This window comes from Bipolaris maydis (genome assembly GCF_028858645.1).
Source record: "Bipolaris maydis strain C4 unplaced genomic scaffold PSV08scaffold_6, whole genome shotgun sequence".
NCBI lineage: Eukaryota > Fungi > Ascomycota > Dothideomycetes > Pleosporales > Pleosporaceae > Bipolaris > Bipolaris maydis.
Window position 1 is genome coordinate 1,616,254 of NW_027093862.1, and position 24,840 is coordinate 1,641,093.

A 24,840-nucleotide genomic window follows, 5' to 3' on the forward strand; every position below is an offset into this window, starting at 1 on the left:
CACGATCGATGATTTGGACGCAATCGAGGCAACAGTGACACAAGGCCGTCGCCAGCGCTGTGCACGAGCCGTGATAGGCGTTGGCTTCCCGGGCGGCGCCTGTGTGGGATTATCATCGTGGGCCAGCCTGGAAGAGGCCATGATGGATACTAAAGTGTGCACATCGTCCTGGCTGTCTAGGTACGTACACACATGCAGAGAGCCATCTACGCTTCCAGAGGGTAGAGAAGCAGTGCTGAGATTGAGAGACATCGACCACCACCATGACCACCACCACCTCCCCGACCATGGCCGGTGGCTCGCGCCCTGCTGCTACCCGTTCCAGCGGCGGCCTCAAGGTGCGCGACTGCTGCCAGGCCTGTGCCAAATCAAAAGTTCGTTGCACAAAGGAGCGCCCGTCATGCTCTCGCTGTGAGAGTAAAGGCATCGAGTGCCGGTACTTGCACTGCAAGCGTCCAGGACGGGTGCCAGGGAGTAGTGCACGTCGTGCAACCTCGCTCTCGACCGACCAAACCAAGAGCCGGACAGTCGGGACAGCAGATGCAGGCAACACGCTCGGCCATCAAAATTCTCCGTCGCCCTCGCCACACGCCAGTACCACAGCAGAGCATAATACCGCTTCGCTGCTCCTATCGCCTGCATCCTCGACGACACTCCCGTCCGGCCGGGCGCAATGCAGCACCAGTGCCCACCACCGCGTCGACTCGTTCCAGACGCACATGGATCCATCCGACGCACTGCCCCCAGACTTCTTCCCACCCTTCAATCTCGATAACAGCAGCTCGACTAATGGCGCGTGGGACGACTGTCTCGACACGCTCGCCGCTATCGATGCGCCCATGTATACCGATCTCATGGACTGGGACTCCTCTGCTGCGCCCATGGCGACAGGCCTGCCGCTCGACTCTACCTTGGGCCTGGATATGCTAGACGGCAGCACTGGCTCTCAATCGCCATTCGACCTCTTGGTTCCATCAACTAGCAACTTTTCCACTGAATCAAGCTCGCGCGCGTCTTCTTCGGAATCGTTAATGTCGTCGGCATCTTCAATGCTACCATTGTTTTCGTCAGCATCGTCATCGTCATCATCATCAGCATCGTCGTCAGCATCGTCTTCGTCGTCAAGGCACTCAAGTCTACCGAGAGACGTTGTTGCGCTAACAGCCCTACCCGGTGGCCAGACATGCAGCCAGCCGGCGCATCCAGAAGCAGTAAACTCGACCGTCTTAAAAGCGGATAAGGGGATCAACTGCAACTGTCTGCACAAGGCACTTGATTTGTTCAAAACCATCACTCAAAACCCCTGCTCGGACCCATCTACCGTGTCCGGGAGCCCCCTGACTCAGCTCATCCTGGCCAAGAATAAGCGAACGATCCAGGCCATGCTTGCTCTGGTCAACTGCAACAACTGTCGCGACGACAAGCTGCTCATTGTCGTCGCACTGCTCATCACGATGAAGATGCTGTCATGGTATGCTTCAGCTGCTGCGCTGACGGGTGGGCCTGGCGTTGGCACTAGTAGCAACGTTATGGACCGTGTCCCCATGACTAGCGGGCACGGAAGCCCCGTATCAGCCACATCAACGGCAACGGGCCGCCACCAGCCTTGTCATCGACAAGCGAAGCAGCAAGTCTTGCGCGAACTGCATTCTGTACAACGGTTGATAACTTCACTTTCGGCCAGGCTAAAGGGCCTCGACCCTCACCCTGCTGACTCACTCCCGGCGCAAAATGAACTAGAGCGCAGTTATTATGGCCGCAGACGCACAATGCCCACGACGCTCTTTCGGCCAAATGCCATGGATCCGACACTCGTGCCTCTCTCAGCCCGTACGCTCGAGGCGGTCGAAGCCGACGCCCGTAGCAGTCTCGGCTTTCTATCCGCAGCCGTGAGGAATGCACTCAAGGAGAGTTGAGTCGGTGGTATCGCCCGCTTCATCACGTCCGCATTAAACGCGGTTTAATACGTCGTCTTCGTTTTTTTTCTCTCTCATCTTTCTTTTCATTTGTATACGGTGTTTCCTAAATTATACCACATTTCCGATTTTTTGGTGGGATTTGATACGCATTCTCTTTGCATGTATACCCTCGTTGGATCTATACCTGGTTGTGATTCTAGGATGCGAGGCTGCAGGTAGTGGCACAAAGAAATTTTCATTGGCACGGCATGCACCTACATAGGTTGTAGGGCGAATGGCGCAGGACATGGGCGCGGCGCTGCAAGACGTTTATATTCCTCGGTCTCTATGGCCAGTTACCCACTCGTGCATAGTAGATAGAGTCATAGACATGACGGTCATGGTGGCGATGAGGTACGTTTCATGCACATGTGTGGCACAGATAGCAAGCCCACACCACCGACGGCGATGCTTTGCGTCCAATGTAGATAGACACATGGCAAAAGGCAATTTCACCCTGAATCAAGGCACTGCATGGTGTTGTGCAACCGATAGAGCAAGTTGCTGGTGCGTACTCGCTTCGGGGCAATGATCGGCAGCGCTCGTGGCGGGCTCGGTGTCCACGGGCCCCGTGGCCATGATCGTCACCACCTCCCACTCTCCCATTACGTTCAAGGCCCACCGCCAAACCCTGTCCATTTGCCGTGCCGTCCTGTTGTAAACGCTTGTTAGTGCCCGGCAATCATATGCGTTAGGCTTCGCTCGGCGCCCGCGGTGTCCACGTTCCATGTACCAGCTCGTGTGTACGCTGCCGCATTGGTCGGATTACCACTGCAGCATTGCAGCCTCATGCCCTGGCATCTTCCACATGTATCCGATCTCCAGACTGGTGATCCTTTCTCATCATCGACATGTTCGATACACTCAACCCCGAAACAGTTTGCTATAATATATGTCGCGAGCAACATGTCCAAGGCGCCACAGCTAATTCGCACCACCTGCTCTTTGTCATCCTGACCTGCTTGTTACTCGCATTGTTGTCCGACTAAAGATTTTCACCATGGACGGCCAGGGCAGACCAGCCCCTGTCCCGGGAGAACTTGCTGGCAGCGATGTAAACGTATCCACTCACTCCTCTATGCCCCCTTCACCCACCGAAAAACATCAGCAAAACGAAATCAAAGATTTGGAAGACGGTGCAGACCAGAGTTCAACAAACACTCAGGTTGAGCAATGGAGGCTGGCCAAAGATCTCAAGTACTTTGACATCAACAGCCAAGCCAGCAGCCGCAAGCTAGGCGTCACATGGAAGAACCTCAGTGTCGGCGTAGTTCCTGCCGACGAGCGATTCAAGGAGAACATTCCCAGTCAGTTCAATCTTCTACAGCTCCTCAAGGACTTCCGCGCAAAACCAGCTCTGAAGACTATTCTCGAATCCAGCTCGGGATGTGTTCGTCCTGGAGAGATGCTTCTAGTTTTGGGGCGCCCAGGCTCTGGATGCACGACTTTGCTCAAAATGCTAGCCAACAAGCGTAATGGGTATGTACCACGTAGCTGAGCCCCCTACAAAGCTGACCATATCCTCCCAGATATGCAAATGTAGATGGCGAAGTTCATTATGGATCGCTCGACGCCGAACAGGCCAAGCAATACTCTGGTAGTATTGTCATCAACAATGAGGAGGAACTCTTCTACCCAACACTCACTGTTGGCGAGACCATGGACTTTGCCACTCGTCTGAACATGCCTGCAAACCTCGAAGGAAATAGATCCAGCCGCACCGAGGCCCGACGCAACTTTAAACAATTCCTCCTCAATTCAATGGGCATTGCGCACACAGAGGGTACAAAGGTCGGTGACGCATACGTGCGAGGTGTCTCTGGTGGCGAGAGAAAGCGAGTCTCCATCATCGAAACTCTCGCAACACGTGGCAGTGTTGTATGCTGGGACAACTCAACACGGGGCCTGGATGCCTCCACTGCTCTTGAATATGTCCGCGCACTGCGATGCCTGACAGACACCATGGGAATGTCCACCATTGTCACTCTGTACCAAGCTGGCAACGGCATCTATGACCTGTTTGACAAAGTTCTCGTCCTCGATCAGGGAAAGCAGATCTACTATGGCTCCCGCGAGGAGGCCCGGCCCTTTATGGAGAGCCTTGGGTTCGTCTGTGGAGATGGAGCAAATGTCGCCGATTATCTCACTGGTGTCACCGTGCCCAGCGAACGACAAATCAAACCTGGCTTTGAAACCACCTTTCCTCGCAAGAACACCGACATACGATATGCCTATGAGCAGTCGACCATCAAGGCTAAGATGGATCAAGAACTCGATTATCCCTTTACGGAAGAGGCCAAGGTCACCACAGAAGCATTCGTCAAATCTGTCTTGCGAGAGAAATCTGGACATCTTCCAAAGTCATCGCCCATGACAGTCTCGTTCCCCGATCAAGTCAAGGCTTGTGTAGTCCGCCAATACCAAGTCCTATGGGGAGACAAACCGAGCCTGATCATGAGACAAGCGACCAATATCATTCAAGCTTTGATTTCCGGATCGCTCTTCTACAATGCACCAGACAACACGGCTGGCCTGTTCCTCAAGTCTGGCGCTCTGTTCTTATCTCTTCTGTTTAATGCTCTCTTCACCCTTTCAGAGGTTAACGACTCGTTCGTCGGTCGTCCCATCTTGGCGAAGCAGAAGAATTTTGCATTTTTCAACCCAGCTGCTTTTTGCATTGCACAAGTCGCAGCCGATATTCCGATTTTGATCTTTCAGACAGCTTCTTTTGTCTTAATCGTGTACTGGATGACCGCATTGAAGCAAACTGCGGCGGCGTTCTTCATCAACTGGTTTGTCGTCTACGTCGTCACTTTGGCCATGACTGCCATGATGAGGACGATTGGCGCAGGTTTCCCCTCGTTCAACTCTGCATCCAAGGTTTCGGGCTTCGCCATCACCGCGACAATTGTCTACATGGGTACGTCATAGCTACGTTCTCGACCAAGGACATTCGCTAATTTGTACAGGATACGAAATACCAAAGCCTGACATGCACCCATGGTTTGTCTGGGTCTACTGGATCAATCCTTTGGCATATGGATTCGAGGCTATCATGGCAAACGAGTATGACGGAACCACCATCCCATGCGTCTACGACAATCTCATCCCGAACTATCTGCCTCAATACCAGGATCCAAGCGCACAATCCTGTGCAGGTATCCGCGGTGCGCGACGCGGCGCAACTTCGCTCAGCGGACAAGAATACCTGGACAGTCTGTCCTACTCTCCATCCAACATCTGGCGTAATGTGGGAATCCTTTTCGCATGGTGGCTTCTATTCATTGCCTGCACAATCATCTTCACGCTTCGCTGGAATGACACCTCCAGCTCGAGCACTACCTACATCCCACGCGAAAAGCAAAAGTACGTCCAAAGACTTCGCGCATCTCAGACTCAGGATGAGGAATCTCTGCAAACCGAAAAGATCACGCCCAACAACGACACGCTTGGTACTACAGATGGGGCAAACGACAAGCTAGGCACTAGCCTGATTCGCAACACCTCAATCTTTACCTGGCGCAACCTGACCTACACCGTCAAAACCCCCTCCGGTGATCGTACTCTTCTCAACAATGTTCATGGCTACGTCAAACCCGGTATGCTTGGTGCCCTCATGGGATCCTCTGGCGCTGGCAAAACGACACTACTGGATGTTCTCGCCCAACGAAAGACGGCTGGAACAATCAAGGGTGAAATCTTGGTTGATGGTCGACCCCTTCCCGTTTCTTTCCAACGATCTGCCGGGTACTGCGAACAGCTTGATGTTCACGATGCTTACTCCACTGTACGAGAGGCTCTTGAATTCTCAGCTCTTCTCCGCCAAAGCCGCGATACCCCTATTGAGGAGAAGCTTGCATATGTGGATACCATTATTGATCTGCTTGAACTACACGACCTTGAGAATACGCTTATTGGAACCGTGGGTGCTGGACTTTCGGTCGAGCAGCGCAAGCGTGTCACTATCGGAGTTGAGCTTGTTTCCAAGCCGTCTATTCTCATCTTCCTTGACGAGCCGACCTCTGGTCTAGATGGCCAGGCAGCTTTCAACACTGTTCGTTTCCTGAGAAAACTCGCCGACGTCGGTCAAGCAGTCCTGGTCACCATCCATCAGCCCTCGGCCTTGCTCTTCGCCCAATTCGATGTTCTCCTTCTCCTCGCCAGTGGTGGCAAGACCGTCTACTTTGGCGAGATTGGCGACAATGCCGACAAGATCAAAGAGTACTTTGGCCGCTACGGTGCACCCTGCCCCCGCGGCGCCAACCCAGCAGAACACATGATCGACGTCGTGAGCGGCTACCACCCCAGCGGCAAAGACTGGCACGAAGTCTGGCTCAACTCGCCCGAATCTGCAGCCCTCAACACACACCTCAACGAACTTATCTCTGACGCCGCGAGCAAAGAACCCGGTACCAAAGATGACGGCCACGAATTCGCCACAACCTTCTGGACACAAACCAAACTTGTCACGCACCGCATGAACGTCAGCTTCTTCCGCGACACAGCCTACTTCAACAACAAGCTTCTCCTCCACGGCGGCGTCGCCTTCTTCATCGGCTTCACCTTCTGGCAAATCGGGCCCTCAGTTGGCGACCAAAAATATATCCTCTTCTCCATCTTCCAATACATCTTCGTCGCGCCCGGCGTAATCGCCCAGCTTCAACCCATCTTCCTCGAGCGCCGCGACGTCTACGAAACCCGCGAGAAGAAATCTAAAATGTACTCCTGGCAAGCCTTTGTCACTGCACTCATCGTCTCCGAGATGCCGTACCTCGTCATCTGCGCAGTGCTGTACTATCTAGTCTTCTACTTCGCCTCCGGCCTGCCCACCGACCCCAGCAGTGCCGGCGCTGTCTTCTTCGTCTTCCTTATCTACCAATTCATCTACACGGGCTTCGGCCAGTTCGTCGCTGCCTACGCCCCCAACGCTGTCTTCGCCTCGCTCGTCAACCCGCTCCTGCTCGCCGTCCTGTGCTGCTTCTGCGGCGTCCTCATCCCGTACGATAACATCCAGGAGTTTTGGCGCTACTGGATCTACTACCTCGATCCTTTCAAGTACCTCATTGGCTCGCTGCTCGTGTTTACCGACTGGGACTGGAAGATTGAGTGTAAGGAGAGTGAGTTTGCCATTTTTAATCCCCCTGGTGGCGGCAATCAGACTTGTGGCGAGTACCTCGAGGCGTGGCTCCAGGGCCCGGGTAGACGCACGAATCTTGTTAATCCGGAGGCTACGGCGGATTGTCGCGTTTGTCAGTATACTTGGGGTAGGGATTACCTTGCTACTGTTAATTTGACGGAAAAGTATTTTGGATGGAGGGATGCGGGCATTTGTGTTATTTTCTCGTTGAGCGGGTATGCGCTTGTTTATTTTTTTATGAAGTTGAGGACCAAGGCGAGTAAGAAGGCGGAGCAGTAGGAGGTCGTGGATGATTGGTGAGAGGTGTGGTATACTACGACTTGAATGTTTTTCTTTCCTTCTTTTCTTGCTCGTTACTGCGGCATTTGCAGGCGTCTTTTTCTTCTACTCCTTTTTTTTTTTAGAAAACAAGGTAAAAACCTTTTGTCTTTGATACCAAATGTTTAATACCAAGTTTTTATAGATTAAGATACAAGATATACAGTTTTTATACTTTAGATTTCAAGCAACTAATGGCCCAAACAGTGATTTGAAGAAAAGTAAAGATATTGACGAATATTGTGCCGTGCGGTTGGATTTTGGTGCATGAGGAAACGATATTGGATATTGCTACGAGAGTTACGTACTTGATTGTTCATGAGCGATAGAGGAAACAAAGATTTGTTTCCACGGGGTTTTTTTTTCGGGGCATCAGCGGCTATTTTAGTGACGGTTAATTGGGGTCCCCTTGTCTTGTGTTGTCGATTGTTTTTTTTTCTTTGCAAAATTCAAGTCTGTATGATGTTTATTGACATGTTTCGATTGCACCACTTTACCTCAACAGCGCAATCTCACACCGAAGAAAAGAAAATTGGTTGCAAGATAAGTTTTTTTTAAAAACAGGCAAGCCATTCGATATCTAGCTTCACGACTGAATCACTCGTAGCGAACGAAGATCTAAAAAAACAAAAGGAAACAATGTATTTTAAATCTAACCAAAGAATTCCGGTTTATATCCAAAATGCTGCTCGACAAAAATCTTCTACTTATGCAGCACCTCCATCGAGCGTAAGGACCTTGCCGTTCACCCACTCACCCTCCTTACTAACCAAAAATCCCACCACATTGGCCACGTCTTGCGGGAACCCATTCCTATGCAACGGCGACGCATGCGCAGCCATCTGCTGACGCTGCTCAGCCGTATACTCAAGGCCATTCGGAATATAATGATGCGAAACCTCATGAAACATGTCCGTCACCGTGCCCCCGGGAGCAACCGCATTAACCGTAATCTTCTTATCGCCACAGTCCTTTGAGAAGATGCGTACAAAAGAGTCGATTGCGCCCTTGGACCCGGAGTAGAGCGAGTGCTCGGGCACGCTGAAGTCGCGGGCCGTGTTTGAGGAAGTGAGAATGATGCGGCCGCCCTCGGTCAGATGGCGGTATGCCTCGCGGGCGACGAAGAACTGGCCGCGCGTGTTGAGGCTGAAGACGCGGTCGAATTCTTCTTCTGTCACGTCTTTCAAGTGGCCGAAGCTTACGACGCCAGAGTTGCTGACGGCGATGTCGAGGTGGCCAAAGTGCGCGACGGCTTCGTCGAAGAGGCGGACAATGTCTGAGACTTGGCGGATGTCGGCTTTGATGGCGATGGCGTCGCTGCCCAGCGCTTTGATCTCTGAGACGACTTTTTCAGCATCTTTGGTCGAGTTGGCGTAGTTGACGACCACTTTGGCGCCTAGACGGCCCAGATGCGTGGCTACGGCTGCGCCGATGCCGCGGCCGGAGCCAGTGACGAGGGCGACTTTGCCGTCGAGGCGGCCGGGGATGTAGGTGGAGGGTGTGCTTTCTACGTGTGGCATTTTGGAGATGGGGTTTGATGGTTGAAAAATGGAGAGAGATAGAGGTAGAAAACTTGAATTGGAGAGTAAGATGCTGTTGGATGCTGTGTGGTTGTGAAATGGTAAAGAGTTTATGTATAGCTCATGTGCTCTTGCCAGGCTGATACAGGCCGTAGATGGATTCTGAGGCGGCCCATTGTATATACTTTTCCAGCCTTGCTTACTTGCAGTATACCGTAGCAAAGGTATGTACACGAGATAATCATTAGTCCGACCTCCGATGTTTAGGTTTGGAGGGTTGTGGTTGCTGGGTGTGGTTGTTCCGGGGCCTCGGGTTCATGCGTCGGTACTACGGAACGATGGGTTTCTCCCGATCGGGGGTCGTCGGAACGAGCCAAGTCGCTTTGTCAAGGCTCAATACCAGAGCTATCCTAGATCGGATTATGATCTCCGAGTCGACTAAGCGCTAGATGGTAATAATGTTCCATAGAAGAACTGTGATTTGACCTTGACAGCCACTTCGATTCGGAAAAGCAGTATGCGCTACAATTCCAGAGATCTATGTGCCGGTGATCAGCATGCCTGATGGTATTCTCTCGGTGGATCTTTTGAACCAATGAACCCTGCATGATGCCCGTAATCTTTGTAGAACTTCCAAAATCATTTCTATTAAATACCATCGAAAATGAACAACATGGAGTTGGGTCAGTCAATCTCCAAAGCAACTACTAGACCAAGCGGAGTGGCTCTCTCCTCAACTTAATTCAAACAAACAATTCATATTTTCCCCAAATGGTGTCGTATGCAGTTCTCGGTGCCACTGGCAATTGTGGCACTGCCCTCCTAGAGCTTCTCATCAAGAACACCGATGCCAAAGTCAAAGCCTACTGCCGCAACAAAGACAAGCTATTCAGACTAGTCCCCGGAGCCGCAAACAACTCCAGGGTCGAAGTCTACACAGGTAGCATTCTAGATGCCGATCTGCTCGGCAAGGCAATGTATGGTTGCAAAGCCGTCTTTCTTACCGCTACCACCAACGACAACGTACCCGGGTGCCATATCAGCCAAGACCTCGCGCACACCGTCATCAAAGCGCTAGAGAAGACAAAGTCTGAGGGAAGCCAGGCTCCACCGATGCCAAGACTGGTATTGCTGTCCTCTGCTACTATCGATCCTTGGATCAGCCGAAAGAACCCTTGGGTCAACGCCATTGTTCGCCGATCTGCATGGCATGTGTACCGGGACTTGGAGCTTGCTGAAGAGTTCCTCCGAAAGCACGAAGACTGGGTCAAGTGCGTTTATATCAAACCAGGAGGCTTGTCGGTAGATGTGCAGAGGGGTCACAGGCTCACTTTGGATGACGAGGAGTCGTTTGTTTCATACCTCGATATTGCGGCTGGTATGATTGAAACAGCCGAGGACGACGAGGGCAAGTGGGACAACAAAAATGTTGGCGTAGTGAATGCAGGTGGCAAGGCCAAGTTTCCCAGGGGTACGCCAAAGTGCATCATTTATGGATTGTTGTCGTACTATTTTCCTTTCTTGTACCCTTATTTGCCATCTGGCACGGGCCCTGCGTAGTTATGCCATGTTTTTTGGGGTTTTCTTGTATCGTATGTCTGGCTATCAGTAGTGTGAATAATGAATACCAAATTGAAATTGCATTCTGGGAACATGATCATGTGCTTGATTTCCAAGAGAAAGTTGTTTCAATTTTGTGTTTTGCGGATATCATGAATAATACCCAGTGATACGCAATTACATGAAGTTTGTCTTGAAATATCAACCTTACCTGCTTCGCGAACGAGTGAAATATATCAATAATTGGAAAAAAATATTGAGACTTTGTCTTCGCAATCAGATGTACACATTTTCGAAATTTCTAACGTTACTAATTAGAGTCTTTCCCTATCAACCCATGACTTTACTTCTTCATGCACAGTGCTCAATGCTTCGTCCATAGAAAATGCAATCCCCTTGCACTCTTGTCCAATGAACAGTGATTATGATTGCTCCGACTCCCGACGACTGAAACTGGGCTCGGGCTAATGCTGAGTCAGATCGGTTCCCGATACTACTACTATGTTCCGTTGCCAAGCCTGCGATCGCAACAAGACTATACAGAATTAACCGATGTCCGGCCGTCACAACTTAGAAAAAATTCCTACAAAAATGTACTCTTGTGGATGCAAGTTAGTATTCGCATCCACAGAATAATCCAAAAATTAGTTAGGAAGAAATTTGTAGGGAAACACCATGCCTCACAAGACAGAAGTCAGACCAGCTCCAGCAGGTAATATTTTGATTCCAACCGCCTTCTAATCATAGCCCAATGCTAATATGCTAGCTACAGACATCATCGAATGTCAAGCTGCCGCATTTGAATGGGCTGAGAGTTACGATAGCAAAGACTGGGACCGTCTTTCAAGATGCCTCGCACCAGAACTCTACGTAAGTCTGGCAACCCATTTCTTATCTGCGAGTCAGTAACTGAAGCTATTCCCAGATTGACTACCGCACCGTAATGGGAATGATGTGGGAAAAGATGCCAGCTGCAGAGTTCCTCGGCATGGCTTCCAGCCCCAGGTTTCTCGGTAATGCTCGCATCAAGACCCAACATTTCATGGGCCAGACAAAGTGGATCCAGAAAGAACCAGGTTACATTATCGGACACCATCAGATGCGTGTAGCGCATCAAAAGTATGAGGATGATGCGCTGACGCAGGTGCTATACAAGGGTCATGCGCACGGGAATGCTACTTTACACTATCGTCAAGTCGATGGCGAGTGGAAGTTCGCGGGCCTTGAACCTGGTATTCGGTGGTCCGAGGGTGATTACGCGAAGATTTTTGAACAGTAATAGTACTGCATGGTTTCTAGCAGTAAACCATGAATACGACTTAATTGACCAGGCATTAGCGCGCTGTAGCATAAGGTTCTTATATTGTCTCAATAAATGCATCATCCTGAGGTGGAGTGCTCAAGATTGACTAGTCTTTCGATGCAGTTCGTATACAATGAGTACCCCAATGCCAATAGTATTGTATTCCAAGTACAGTCGGATCCTGGAGGATGTGACTTGTTCGCGTTTTGCATCCATCAGGATTTTACCATCTCTTATTGCGTTAGGCAACATTTTGGTGCTTTTCCTAGGATCAGCCTTTCAATACTCATGCATTTCTTACTATTCCCTTTGGGTTGATTCAATTCTAGGGTGCGCAATGACCTCGTACCCCGTGCCTACGCAAAACATCCCGGAGAATGATCTGCTTGCGTACACATGTACGTATGTACATACGTATAGCGGAACGTTGTCACTTACTCGCGAGAATTCCTAAAGAGTAATGGTCAAAAGACGAAGGACAGCCGAGTATTCTGCTAATAAGTCCGCCAAATCCATATATCGGACCGATTGTGTGCATTTCCAGTAGTAGTAACGACACGTCGGGGAAACTAGAACGGTGCACCGAGAATTCGTACGCGAATAAATAAACCGGATGACCAATGGTATCTTCGGTATACTCGCTTATATTACCAATATTTAATTGTGCTGATGCTCGGCGCCCATGTGATATCACTATCATGCAGGCTCGAACTAATGTGATCATCAGCTGTTCAGCTGTTCTCCACTCTATCTACATTCTTGGGGTACTGCGGATAGCCAAGACCCATGACTAGTCCCTGCTTACACCTCCACTATCGTTCCGACCAGCTTACGCATGTCATCGAGACGTTTTTCGCTGTCCATTTTCATTTCCATAATCCCCGAGTCAAACCCCACTTTGAAGCTTCGTGACAAATGCGATCAGCGATCCGATCAATGGCAGCGTTGCGCGGACTGCATGCCATCGAGACCACTCATCCAGAGACTTGTGCAGGACCTTGCTGGTCTCATGGTCCATCCAAGCTCCCTCAGCACCCCCGCTCTTTTCCTTGCCCTTTCCTAGATTCGCAATTGATCCCTCAAGCGGAAAGATCATCACTCTTTCCCACCATGCTACTTGAAGCAGCGTAGCAAAAGAGGCCGCAAACGGCTTCCACTGTGAAGCTACACTTGGATCAGGGTGCTGCGAAATCAGAGCAGCCGTTATACCAAACAAAAATGCAAAGCTTGCATTCAATGGCTCCAGCCAAGCTCCGCCGCGTCGGGATGTCTCTAATAGCTGTGCGATGGCGCTTTTCGATGGGTTCATCTTAATGATCGGCACGACCCATAGGTTGAAGGACCATGCTATTCCTAAACAACATGTTAAATGGGTACACTTCGTTTTCCTCCGTTCTATTTAGAATAACATACCCGATACAATGAACAACGATACAATCATGCCCCAATGTATGAAAGGTATGATGTGAAACGCTATATCCAAAGCAGCCATTTTGAGCGATAATTGATGCCAGGATAAGTAGGGTGAGTACCACAAGACAACAGTACTTTACTTGCTTGCTTAAATTTGATTACGTTAATGCAACCCAGAGCTAAGCACAATTGTATGATTGGCACCGATAACACGATTCAAGGGAACAAGTATCCTTATAGGGATGATCGTGCGGAGAATTGTAGGCTTCAAGAGGGTAAGGAACAATTTTCGGAACTCTTCTTTTCTCTTGAAATATTGTGTCGATCCACATTGTCCCGACGTTCATCCGCGAGTGAGATTTCCTCCGAAAACCGCGACCCAGGCCTACCGAACGTCAAAGATAGGGTTGCATGTACGCCCTTTGAGCCGCAAACCAGCGCGGTATGATGGGAAAAGGTTCCGCAGACGTTCTGCATCCGATGCAGATAAGAGGCGTGACGACGATGGCTTGAGCTGGATGGTTGCATCGCATCTAGTGGAAACCGACGCCGCTATTAGTATCCCCGATAGTCGCAAAGCATATCTGATTCAGAACCAAATTTGTCCGAAGAATGGAGAACACTCTCGTTCAAGTCGCGCACGCCTGGGGTGTAACTGGTGCAGCGCTTTTGTCAGGTGAGTATGCACGTCGTGAGTAAGGTGGATTCACTACGCAAATCTATCTTGTAATGTGATTTGAACCATGTCGCGAAAACGGGCAAAAGAGGAAACACAACAGGGCAAAACTAATGCGGGCGTTTCCTAGGCTTCATCGTGTGCTTCAGTCATGCCGGAGTGCCAACACTCAGCGTAGCTCCAGTCGACACACTTGTGCATCAGTTCAAGACCATGTACAACATTGGAAAAGCGACATCGCCTCTGGTCGCCATTACTGTCACTCTATGCAATGGATACTCTGCCTATTGCTCTAGAAACGACACCAATCTGGTCGGCAATGTTGCATCACCATTTACCTTGTACGCAGCAGCAGCGATCTTTGTACCTCTGATTGTCCCGTATACATTGCTATATATGGAACCCCAGGTTAACAAGAGATTGTTGACACTAGGTGGAATGGTCGAGCAGGGAACTAAAGCGAAGGACCTTGGGGTGAGCGATGAGGAAGTTCGAGTCATGTTGAAGAGGTGGAAGGGAATGAACTTTGTTCGAGCAGCACTTGTGGCTCTTGGTGCTGTACTCAGTGCTGTCGCTTCATTTCGTTAGAGGTCGTGCACTTTTTTTTCTCAATTTTGGCGACTATTTGATGAAAAGGAGTATGGCGATGGTTAGAGCTTTGCATATTTACTAGATTCTTCATTTGTGGATTTTGGATAAGCTAGTTGAATAGAAATCTTGACTTTCATCACCGAACGTCCTCTAGTGAATTCACTGCTTGCATTAGTAGAGATGTGACTTTGCTTTTGTAGCCGCTGTTTTTCATGATTTCCTGAACTCTAATTTCTCCTTTTTTCAGTACAGCACATGGGAGATGAGAATTTTTAGAGCAACTTAACTATCCATACATGACATGACACCAAGTATGAGAATTCGCCACCACACTCCTTGAATAGTATCTAAATGATAGTAGGATAGGACTTTATGTACTAGTCGCAACCCAGGAAATCATCATCATCACAAAGTCCCATAAGATATCTGGAAAAAGAACGACTTGATATGGTACATTCTGTCTAAATACATCTAAAAACACGCTGGTATCAAGAAAATGCTCATCGAAAATCTAATCTAAGACTTAACATTAAGCGCTGGCGCGTGTGACAGGGTACTGGACCTGCCGCATCCCACCCACCGTTGATTGCTCATTACCAATTAGAAACCATTTTTTCTGGCCAGCGCGAACCTGGAAACCCACTTTACCATCACCAGCAAGTTTTCGAAGAACTTCGTCGATGAACGGCTCCAGCGCCAACGTACGCGTAGTCTCATCCACCGAGTTTCCGTATATGTTTTCGACAATGTCACGAACGACCGGTCGGTTTTGCCCGTAATCGCGGAGGTTGCGCAAGGCCCTGATGACTTGCTTCTCTCTCCTGTATTTTGACGATAGCTCTCGGCTGATTTTTGTGTTTAGATCATCAATAGTAACGCCATGGGCGGGGTGGCCAGCTCGACATTTCTGATCCATCATCTTGTGCAGACTGGACATGAATATGCCCAAGTCTTCGACCGCGCTCGTCCCGGTACCGAGAATGTTGTCTCCAGTGAACATGGAGTTCTCTTCCTTGAGCATGAAACACATGTGATCTTCTGAATGCCCCGGGCAGTGCAGTGCTACAACAGTAGCCCCCTCGACACAAAACTCTTGCCCTTCGTGGATATCTTGTTGGCCCGGATCGGGATCGTTCTTGTAGATGTGATCTTTCAAGTGCGGATACATTCTGATAAGGTCCGGTACACCCCCGGAGTGGTCTCCATGCCAATGTGTTACAAGAACATACTTGATGCTAATGTTCCGAGACTCAAGGGTTGATGCAAGCAGCTTCGCATACTCAGGCTCTCCTCCGGATGTATCGATCAATATGCGAGAGGCTCCTGTTCCAACTAAGAAGGTATTGGTGCCTTGGAAGGTGAACTTCCCCGGATTTTGACCCCGCACTCGTAAAACCCTTTCTGTCACTTGCTCCACATCAGGTATAGGGGCGAGGTTCGCGGTCTGGCCTTTCAAATAGTCCTCGAAAGCGCAGATGTTGAGCGACTTGTTGATCTGCTTGTAGCCCCCTTTATCGTCCGTCATGACTGGACTGGTCGAGATGATGGAGAAAATTTTATGTTTGAAATGAGCACAAGAGAATTGGAATATCAAGGTGCTTGAGCAGACGATTGTCTGAGTGACAATATGTTTGCGCCCCGTTCTTAACTACTGATATGTATTCTTTCTTCACGATAGCCTTTAGAGTAAAGGGAATATTTATTATCATAATGCAAGCTTTCTGCCATTTTCGATACATTAAACCGACTTGGTTCTCATTGGTTCGCACTACACACCAGCAGCCCTAGATGCGCATTGAAAGTAGATAGGAGTCATAGATCGCGGTAGTCGGGAACGAGTATTCCGAAACATTGCTATGATATCTCGCATCGCTTGTATCGGCTCGACTTTCTATGGAATACACTGGTGTGGAATTCGGGCTGATGACGGGGGCCTAAGATTGCTAGTAGAGGCTCACTCGGTGGAATGCGGCACGTATCCTAATTCGGATCATTCCGAATGTTCCGTGGTACAGAACCCGACAACGTGGTCGACACTTTCGGAATTCATCATCGGAGATCCCTGGGTGCTAGTTCTTCCGAGTGATGATCTCCTATGTCACGTGTATTTTTGCTCGGGGTTCGTTCTGACTAAGCAAGCTTAACTGGACATCGGTGGAGTCGCCCCGTAGTATGGTATAGTTCACTGGTCTTGCGTGTATACGGATATCAGAAGCGGATATGGACCGAGGTTGGTTGGCGTTCCCGCAACAAGATGGATTGAATACCTATATCTCCAGGTAGCATGCGTGGAATTTCTCACTTCACACCCACCATCATTTCCTAGTCTTTTGTGCTTTCAGGTTTTGAAATAGACTATTGTTAGCTTCTAGAGACTCCTTGTAGGATTTTGCGTCATCATGGAGGTTGTATATTTCAGTAATGAGTTCCCTAAAGATGATCTCTCGGAGATCTTCAGACACTTGCACAACCAAAGCAAGACCACCGAGCACGAAATTCTAGCCCGCTTCCTCAGAGACGCAACAAGAGCAGTCAAGAAAGAGATTGAAAGACTCCCATCAACTTTGAAAAACCAGATCCCTACCTTCGATACTCTCATCTCTTGGGTAGAGAAGAAGGAGCTCCGCGAGGGTGAACTATGTGGCGCGGTCGATGGAGTTCTGCTGATACTCGTTCAACTCGCGGTTTACATATTGTGAGTTTTTTCAAAAAGTTCTCTGCTCTCTGACTGACTCTTGCAGTAATGCTGAAAGCAGTAATGATTCAACATTCTCGCACGATGAAAAGCACCTCACGGGTCTGGGCGTCGGCTTGCTTTCCGCTACCGCGGTTGCTCTAGCTCGAGACATTTCTGAACTAGCTTTCTACGGTGTGCAGGCGATCACAGTCGCCTTCCGCATGGGAGTCCATGTACAAGGCGTTTCACATTATCTAGAAGCTCGAGACCCGGCTGAACCCCCAAAGACATGGGCTTATGTGGTCCATAACGTTGATCCCCAAGAGACGAAAAAGGAGCTAGAAGCATACCACGAAGCAGTGCCCAGTTCGGATACCAGTCGTATCTTCATCAGCGCCATCAGCCGAACATCTGTCACAATCAGTGGCCCACCTTCAAAACTTGAAAATCTCTTCAAGAAGGCCACAGCATTCAGAGACGCCAAGTCCATTGCACTGCCTGTTTATGGAGGTCTTTGTCATGCTCCCCACATATACGACTCTCACGACATCGAGGCTATTGTTCAAGACGTTGTCAGTTCATCGGATCGACTTGTTTCGCAAAACGAACCAAGATTTCCACTTTTCTCGACAAGCTCCGGTACTCCATACATATCATCCAGCCCCGCAGAACTGATCAAGAGCGTTGTAGCAGAGCTCTTGACAAAGGCTATTGAGTGGGACAAAGTTATTGCACAGGAGGTTGAATACGCTAAGCAGAACAACCGAACTCAAATCAGGCTGTCTTGCTTTGGCAACTCCATTCCATTGAATGATCTGCGTTCTGAGTTGCAAAAGACATCCAAGGATACTTCTATTTCCTTGAACACCTACATGTCGGCGCTTCTCAAGGATGCTACTGAGAATGTAACCCCCCGAGGTCCAGCACAATCCAAACTTGCCATTGTGGGAATGTCTTGCAGGCTTCCAGGCGGATCAACGGATACCGAGAAATTCTGGGAAGTGCTTGAAGCAGGGCTTGATGTGTCTCGCCAGATACCTGCAGACCGATTCGACATCAATACGCACTATGACCCTGAAGGCAAGGATCTCAACAAGACAATGACGCAATACGGATGCTTCATCGAAGAACCGGGAATGTTCGACCCAAGTTTCTTCAACATGTCACCTCGAGAGGCGATGGTTGTTGATCCCCAGATGCGACTCTCGCTTGTCACTGCGTATGAGGCATTGGAACGGGCAGGCTACGTTGCCAACAGGACCCAGTCGACCAGGCTCCAGCGCATCGGAACATACTACGGCCAAGCAGCTGACGACTATCGCGAGGTAAACCAAGGACAGGAAGTCGGAACCTATTACATTCCAGGAGGATGCCGTGCTTTTGGACCTGGTCGAATTAATTACTTCTTCAAATTTGCCGGTCCCAGCTACAGCATTGACACCGCCTGCTCCTCAGGTCTCGCGGCTATCGAAGTGAGTAGATGATATCCTGAGCCCTTGATAATACTATACTAAAAATTTCTTAGGTCGCTTGTCAAGCTCTTTGGAGTGGTGAAGTTGACACTGCTGTAGCAGGTGGAGTCAACATCCTTACGAACCCCGATGGTTTTACTGGTCTCAGTAAGGGTCACTTCCTAACCAAGGGCCACAACGCCTGCAAAACTTGGGACGCTAGTGCTGATGGCTACTGTCGCGCTGATGGCGTGGGATCGATTGTCATCAAGAGGCTCGAAGATGCACAAGCTGATAAGGATAACATTCTTGGTGTTATCCTTGCTGCAGGCACCAACCATTCGGCAGAGGCTGTCTCCATCACCCATCCCCATGCAGGACATCAATCATATTTGTCGCGCCAGATCATTAGGCAGGCAGGTATTGATCCGCTGGACGTTTCATATGTAGAGCTCCACGGTACCGGCACTCAAGCTGGTGATTTTGAGGAGATGAAGGGTGTCCTAGACGTGTATGCTCCAAACACCTTTCCCAACCGCAGGTCTGATCAGAAGCTACACATTGGAAGCGCCAAGTCAAATGTCGGCCACGGAGAATCAGTGGCTGGGACTACAGCACTTATCAAGGTCTTGTTGATGCTGCAGAAGAATGCCATTCCTCCACACATCGGCATCAAAACAGAGGTTAACCCACGCTTACCTAAGGATCTGGATCAGCGAAATGTCGCAATCCCGTTCTCCATGACCGAATGGAAGAGTGATGGCAAGAAGAAGCGTATCGCGGCTGTTAACAACTTCGGAGCTGCTGGCGGCAACACTATGATGCTTTTGGAGGAAGCACCTCCAGTCGTGGTGGCACGCGAGAAGGAAACCAGGCCAACACATGTCATCGCCGTGTCTGCGAAGACCAAGACCTCTTTGCGCAACAACATCAACCGTCTCCTTGTGTATCTCGATAGAAACCCTGATGTCTCCATTTCGGATCTCGCCTATACCACGACTGCGCGCAAGTACCACCACTCGTACAGGGTCGCAGTTAGTGCTACGGATCTTGCTTCAGTGAAGAAGCAACTGTCAACACAGCTTAACAAGGTTGATTCCTTGAAACCCTTGAACAAAACCAACCCGCCGTCAATGGCATTTGTTTTCACTGGCCAGGGCGCCTCGTACCAGTCGATGGATCTCGAACTGTACCACGAAGCACCAGTCTTCCGAGAGCACATTCAATATCTCGACAGACTTGCTCAAGCCCAAGGCTTCCCTTCATTCATCCCAGCCTTGGATGGCTCCCACCCACGCGACCACGAGCACCCTCCTGTCATCACCCAACTAGCCCTGGTTTGTCTCGAGATTGCGTTAGCCCACTACTGGGCTTCTTTGGGCGTCAAACCTGATGTTGTCATGGGACACTCCCTCGGCGAGTATGCAGCTATGCATGTCGCTGGAGTCATCAGTGCGAACGATGCCATCTACATGGTTGGTTGTCGGGCACTGATGCTCCAGAAGTCATGCACTCCGGGCAGCCACTGCATGATGGCTGTTCGCGCGTCTCTCGAGTCTATCATCGGCGCATCGAATGGCAAGCCACACACTGTGGCTTGTATCAATGGTCCCACTGACACGGTTCTAAGCGGCACCAAGGCACAGATGGATGACATCGCTGTAGATCTCGAGGCAGCTGGGTTCCGTTGCATCAAGCTTAACGTGGCATTTGCATTCCACTCCGAACAGGTCGACCCGATCCTCGACGAGTTCGAGACGATTAGCAAGAGTGGTGTTATTTTCCACGAGCCCAAGCTTCCTGTTGTCTCACCCCTTCTCGGCAAGGTCGTCTTTGACGGACGGTCGCTTAACGCCAGCTACGTGCGAAATGCTACACGAGCAACGGTTGACTTCCTGTCCGCTGCGAAGAACGCTTGCGATGTGTCAATCATCAATAAAGAGACTGTTTTCATGGAGATGGGTCCTCACCCTGTCTGTGTCGGATTCATCAAGTCCATTTTCCCATCGACAAAGACCGCCGTCCCGTCCATTCGCCGTGGAGACAACAATTGGAAGACCATCTCCGAGAGCGCAGCAGCTATTCATCTCGATGGCGTTGATGTGGACTGGAATGAGCTCCACCGTCCTTTTGCGGATGCAGTGCGTCTTCTTGATCTTCCTACATATGCTTGTGATGAGAAGAACTATTGGATACAATACAATGGCGATTGGTGCTTGACCAAGGGCAATACCTTCTACGACAAGAAGGTCGAGGCGGCAGAGCCTGCAGTTGGCAATACCAAGAAATATGAGTCTTTGAGCTCTTTGGTACAGAACATCATTTCAGTAGATGTGAATGGAGACCAGGGCACTGTGATCATGCAGTCGGACTTAATGCAGAAGGACTTTTTGGCTGCTGCCCATGGACACTCGATGAACAGCTGTGGTGTTGTCACATCGGTAAGTTAAAGTTCTAGCCTTTTCTGTATGTCACTTGCTAACAAGCTTACAGTCCATCCATGCCGAAATCGCATACACTCTGGGAGAGTATCTCTACCGCAAGTTCTACCCAAAGACAAAGCGAGTGGACATGAACATGAGCAACTTGCACGTAACCAGTGCCCTGATCGCCAAGAAACACTCCATGGACACTCCCCAGTCCATCCAGGTCACTGCCAGTACCAACGACATCAAGAGTGGTACTCTTGACTTGACATGGCAGAATGTCGAAGAAGATGGCAGCCTGTCGGAGCCATTCGCAACAGCCAATCTCGAGTATGGCAACGCAGACGATTGGCTGTCGAGTTGGAGTCCCATGGCACATCTAGTCCAGCACCGTATCGAGTCTTTGGAGCAGCTCGCTGCCGAGGGCAAGGCCAACCGCTTCTCTCGCAACATGGCCTACACCCTCTTCGCAAAGAACCTCGTCGACTACGCGGACAAGTACCGCGGCATGCAATCCGTCGTCATGAACGATCTCGAAGCCTTCGCCGAAGTGAAGCTCAGCGACAAAGTCGACAACGGAACCTACACCGTACCCCCCTACTTCATCGACAGCGTCGCCCATCTCGCCGGCTTCATCATGAATTGCTCCGACACCATCGACACCACAAATAACTACTGCGTGACCTCGGGCTGGAAAACCATGCGCTTCGCCGAGCCCCTTACCCCCGGCGCTCGATACCGCTCCTACGTCAAAATGACCCCAACCAAGGACGACCCCTCCGTCTACCTCGGCGACGTCTTCGTCCTCAGCGCAGCAGACAACTCCATTGTCGGCATGGTCGGCGGCATCCACTTCCGCCGCTTCCCACGCGTCCTCCTCAACCGCTTCTTCACCGCGCCCCAGCCCACCAAGGGCAGCGCTCAACCCGCCAAATCCGCCGCACCACCCGCTCCCAGCAAGCCCTCCGCACCACCTAAAGTGCAAGCGGTTCAGGCAGCACCGGTCGTACCCGTCGCTCCTAGAGAAGACGACACCCAGTCCTCCGCCAGCGACACGTCCGACCGCGATACCCCCTCCGAAGCCTCAGTCAACACATCCGCTACCAGCGTCGATGTGTCTGCTTCTGCGCCCCGCGCTGCTAACACCACTGTTGACAAAGCTATCGATCTTATCGCCAAGGAAACGGGTATCGACGCTGCTGAGCTGACCGACGATGCAGAGTTTGCCAACTTGGGTATTGATAGTCTCATGTCGCTGGTGTTGTCCGAGAAGTTCCAGAACGAGCTGAGTGTCAAGGTGAATGGAAGTTTGTTTTTGGATTATCCGACGATTGGGGATTTGAGGGAGTGGTTGGAGAAGTATTATGCATGAGTTGACTGTGGCGTTTTAGATTCTAGAACGGGTTTGCATTTCCTTTTTCTTGTCTTATGTTTTGGGGGTTGGGTAATGTTTTGTTTGGATTTTTTTAATGGTTGCGTTGTTGCGGTTTCCTTGACAGATTGTGTGCCTAGTATCTAGTCTATCTCGTAGTTTGAATGTTTTATGGACTTGACTTTTTTTGCTAGCTATTCTAATAATCATTGAGACTGCACTCTGTCAATACTACACACCCCGCTTTGGAGACGTGAGCTTTGTCGACGAATTTCAAAATTCCGGTTTTACTTGCTAGAGTCAAGCATATACTTTGCCGGCCTCTCGTATTTTGATAGACGCATCAGTGCTTCCTCCCCTTCACGAAAAATGGTTTTCTTAATCTCCTCGCTTCTAGGAGTGAACTTGACCTAGAAAGGCTGAGGACGTCGATTTGATCCGTTACTGCCCTTTGTTAGTATCATCTCTACATCCAATCGTTGTTCCATAAAAGTCTTACGTATAGCTGAAGATATCAACTGGTATCTCACTTCCTGTTTTCTCGTCGATAGCAGGCTCAACGTGATAGGCCCAAAGCAAGCGCGCAACACTGAGATGCGTGCCCTGCTCAGCAAGCGCCTGACCAGCACAACTCCTCCTCCCCATCCAAACGTCATGTATCCCTTCTCTCCCGGAAACGGTCTCAGATCTTCCGTGTCGAGGCGCCGTCTTGGATTAAATCGATCGGGATCCGGAAACTCGCGCTCGTTGTGATGAATAGCCCATACGTTCCCTTGTATCCAAGTTCCCTTGGGTATGAAGTAGCAGTTCCAGTAGTCGTCTTGAGTCGGTGCATGAGTTTTTCCTCCGAGGTTGGCTACTGCGCGCCAGCGGAAAACTTTGGCAAAGGCGCGGACATAAGGCAATTCATCGTCAAGCGTAGGGCTTCTTGAGTGGCCTGCTACGCGATCAAGTTCGTCCCAGGCAGGTTTCATGGTCTCAGGGAAGGCGCGCATAGCAATTACAGCTGTGATGAGAGTGCTACTGGATGTATCTGCGCCTGCGCCAAAAAGATTGGAGACAAGACTGGAGACTTCGCCGCGGCTAAGGTTGTATTGTGGGGCTTCGCGAAAGAGGAATTTTGCGTAGTTTTCGTCTGGTGTATCCTATGCTTCTGCGGCAAGATTGTAGAAGAAGTTCTCACGACCGTACTTTGTTTTGCTAAATTGTTTAATATTGCGTAACCAGGGTGCGATACTACGGGGAAGCTTTACCAACCCTGAGACATGATTAGATATTTTCTCGTTTTATTTTTTTCAAAAACATAGAGATACTCACAAGGAAATGTCTCAATGATCCGTAGCCAGTCTTTTGCCACAACAGCGAGTTGTGCGGCATGTTGCATCTGAGCGATGACTTCCGTAATCAACGTATCTTGACTGTTGGAAATACGACGTCCCAATCCAACAATAGAGACAACGCCCGCCGCGTAGCGTTCAAAACGTGAAGCAAATAGCTCAGGTGTTTTTAGGATATCGTATGCCAGCACCATGTTCTTGTCGTCTTGAAATTCTCGGTATTGTTGAACCTTTGATATTTAGCTTTGGCCAAGTCACCTTGTGCATGACGCACTTGTTGTGTTCCAACACCATGATGTGTGATTTTGCGCAGGACACGAAATCTCTCCCGCTGCTCGTTGGTGTATGTGTATTTGTGTATGAGGTTATCTTGTTCATTCATCAGCTCACCAAACATGAGCATGTGTCGTCTAGAGTTGTAGATGTTGGAGCGTTTGACAAGGATCTCATCTGCCGCCCATGCATCGTTAATTCAGATTGTTGGTCGTCTATAATTTATTAGCGGTGTTTTCCCGATAATTCGGACTGAGGACTAACCGTCCAATCCAGAACGTAATTACTGGGGACTTGTAGTCTTTTGAGAGCTGCTCAACCATGTACCAAGGCCTCTCTTTCGGGAGACTGAGAGTGTTTCCGGCTATTGGCCAGGGTAATGGGCCAGGTGGCTGTTGTTCTGTCAGTTCTTAGTACATCCGGTGGTGAGATTAACAGTATAAAATGTTACCATCTTTTTTCTTAAATAGAGCATGCGGCTGTAATCAACAATCAAGGCGGTGATTCCAGATAAAAGTATGAGGGTGACTCGTAGGCCTAAATTCTCAAGAAAGAACCACTCTCTTTGTTCAGCGGAATCCATGATGATGGCTGAAGTATGCCTCGTTATATGGGGGTTAAGCTGAAGTGCATATACGGCAGATTATATATAACGTGGGGACGTAGATATGGGGCAGCATTACGTCGCACAAGCTTACTTGTGCCCCTCATCGATAAAATGTGGGAGTGCTCGGAGGTTTACTAAGAATTCGCTAAGTGCTGTCAGTTTTAACGAAGAGATGCTTGCATACTACTTCCAAACGGAAGTAAGCGGAGTTGGAGATACCC

General features: G+C 49.8%; 10 protein-coding genes across 10 annotated transcripts; 6 read left to right on the forward strand and 4 right to left on the reverse strand.

Annotated features, from left to right (window-relative positions):
• Positions 1-263: 263 nt before the first annotated feature.
• On the forward strand, positions 264-2,055 carry PSV08DRAFT_389947 (uncharacterized protein; the record flags this gene model as incomplete). The annotated part of the gene is made up of 1 exon (XM_014226224.2): positions 264-2,055. One exon carries the CDS (start codon positions 264-266, stop codon positions 1,914-1,916), a length of 1,653 nt encoding a protein of 550 aa, XP_014081699.1. The 3' UTR covers positions 1,917-2,055.
• A 903-nt stretch (positions 2,056-2,958) lies between these two features.
• On the forward strand, positions 2,959-7,398 carry PSV08DRAFT_389950 (ABC-2 type transporter-domain-containing protein; the record flags this gene model as incomplete). The annotated part of the gene is made up of 3 exons (XM_014226225.2): positions 2,959-3,437; positions 3,488-4,878; positions 4,928-7,398. 3 exons carry the CDS (start codon positions 2,959-2,961, stop codon positions 7,372-7,374), a joined length of 4,317 nt encoding a protein of 1,438 aa, XP_014081700.2. The 3' UTR covers positions 7,375-7,398.
• Positions 7,399-8,041: 643 nt separating this feature from the next.
• Positions 8,042-9,051, reverse strand: PSV08DRAFT_295817 (uncharacterized protein). The gene has a single exon (XM_014226226.2). It carries the CDS (start codon positions 8,931-8,933, stop codon positions 8,121-8,123), a length of 813 nt encoding a protein of 270 aa, XP_014081701.1. The 5' UTR covers positions 8,934-9,051; the 3' UTR covers positions 8,042-8,120.
• Positions 9,052-9,619: 568 nt separating this feature from the next.
• Positions 9,620-10,573, forward strand: PSV08DRAFT_401659 (uncharacterized protein). Its single transcript, XM_014226227.2, has one exon. The coding sequence runs from the start codon at positions 9,705-9,707 to the stop codon at positions 10,491-10,493; it is 789 nt and encodes a 262-aa protein (XP_014081702.2). The 5' UTR covers positions 9,620-9,704; the 3' UTR covers positions 10,494-10,573.
• Positions 10,574-11,114: 541 nt separating this feature from the next.
• Positions 11,115-11,911, forward strand: PSV08DRAFT_295831 (Scytalone dehydratase). The gene is made up of 3 exons (XM_014226228.2): positions 11,115-11,205; positions 11,266-11,363; positions 11,419-11,911. Exons 1-3 carry the CDS (start codon positions 11,169-11,171, stop codon positions 11,770-11,772), a joined length of 489 nt encoding a protein of 162 aa, XP_014081703.1. The 5' UTR covers positions 11,115-11,168; the 3' UTR covers positions 11,773-11,911.
• Positions 11,912-12,392: 481 nt separating this feature from the next.
• Positions 12,393-13,413, reverse strand: PSV08DRAFT_295841 (uncharacterized protein). Its single transcript, XM_014226229.2, has 2 exons — positions 13,210-13,413; positions 12,393-13,149 (listed from the first exon to the last, which is right to left on the reverse strand). Exons 1-2 carry the CDS (start codon positions 13,286-13,288, stop codon positions 12,683-12,685), a joined length of 546 nt encoding a protein of 181 aa, XP_014081704.1. The 5' UTR covers positions 13,289-13,413; the 3' UTR covers positions 12,393-12,682.
• Positions 13,414-13,729: 316 nt separating this feature from the next.
• PSV08DRAFT_362010 (uncharacterized protein) lies at positions 13,730-14,473 on the forward strand (the record flags this gene model as incomplete). Its single annotated transcript, XM_014226230.1, has 2 exons — positions 13,730-13,885; positions 14,016-14,473. Exons 1-2 carry the CDS (start codon positions 13,822-13,824, stop codon positions 14,471-14,473), a joined length of 522 nt encoding a protein of 173 aa, XP_014081705.1. The 5' UTR covers positions 13,730-13,821.
• A 431-nt stretch (positions 14,474-14,904) lies between these two features.
• PSV08DRAFT_295853 (beta-lactamase-like protein) lies at positions 14,905-16,134 on the reverse strand (the record flags this gene model as incomplete). The annotated part of the gene is made up of 1 exon (XM_014226231.2): positions 14,905-16,134. A coding segment is annotated over exon 1 (925 nt), but the record flags the coding sequence as incomplete, so codon positions are not given.
• Positions 16,135-16,875: 741 nt separating this feature from the next.
• Positions 16,876-22,595, forward strand: PSV08DRAFT_222715 (uncharacterized protein; the record flags this gene model as incomplete). Its single annotated transcript, XM_014226232.2, has 4 exons — positions 16,876-17,171; positions 17,218-18,625; positions 18,679-21,045; positions 21,098-22,595. 4 exons carry the CDS (start codon positions 16,876-16,878, stop codon positions 22,400-22,402), a joined length of 5,376 nt encoding a protein of 1,791 aa, XP_014081707.1. The 3' UTR covers positions 22,403-22,595.
• Positions 22,596-22,745: 150 nt separating this feature from the next.
• PSV08DRAFT_247128 (cytochrome P450) lies at positions 22,746-24,595 on the reverse strand (the record flags this gene model as incomplete). Its single annotated transcript, XM_066092344.1, has 6 exons — positions 22,746-22,846; positions 22,902-23,537; positions 23,720-23,969; positions 24,014-24,149; positions 24,277-24,404; positions 24,464-24,595. The coding sequence occupies 6 exons, from the start codon at positions 24,593-24,595 to the stop codon at positions 22,746-22,748; spliced, it is 1,383 nt and encodes a 460-aa protein (XP_065949255.1).
• Between the last annotated feature and the right edge of the window lie 245 nt (positions 24,596-24,840).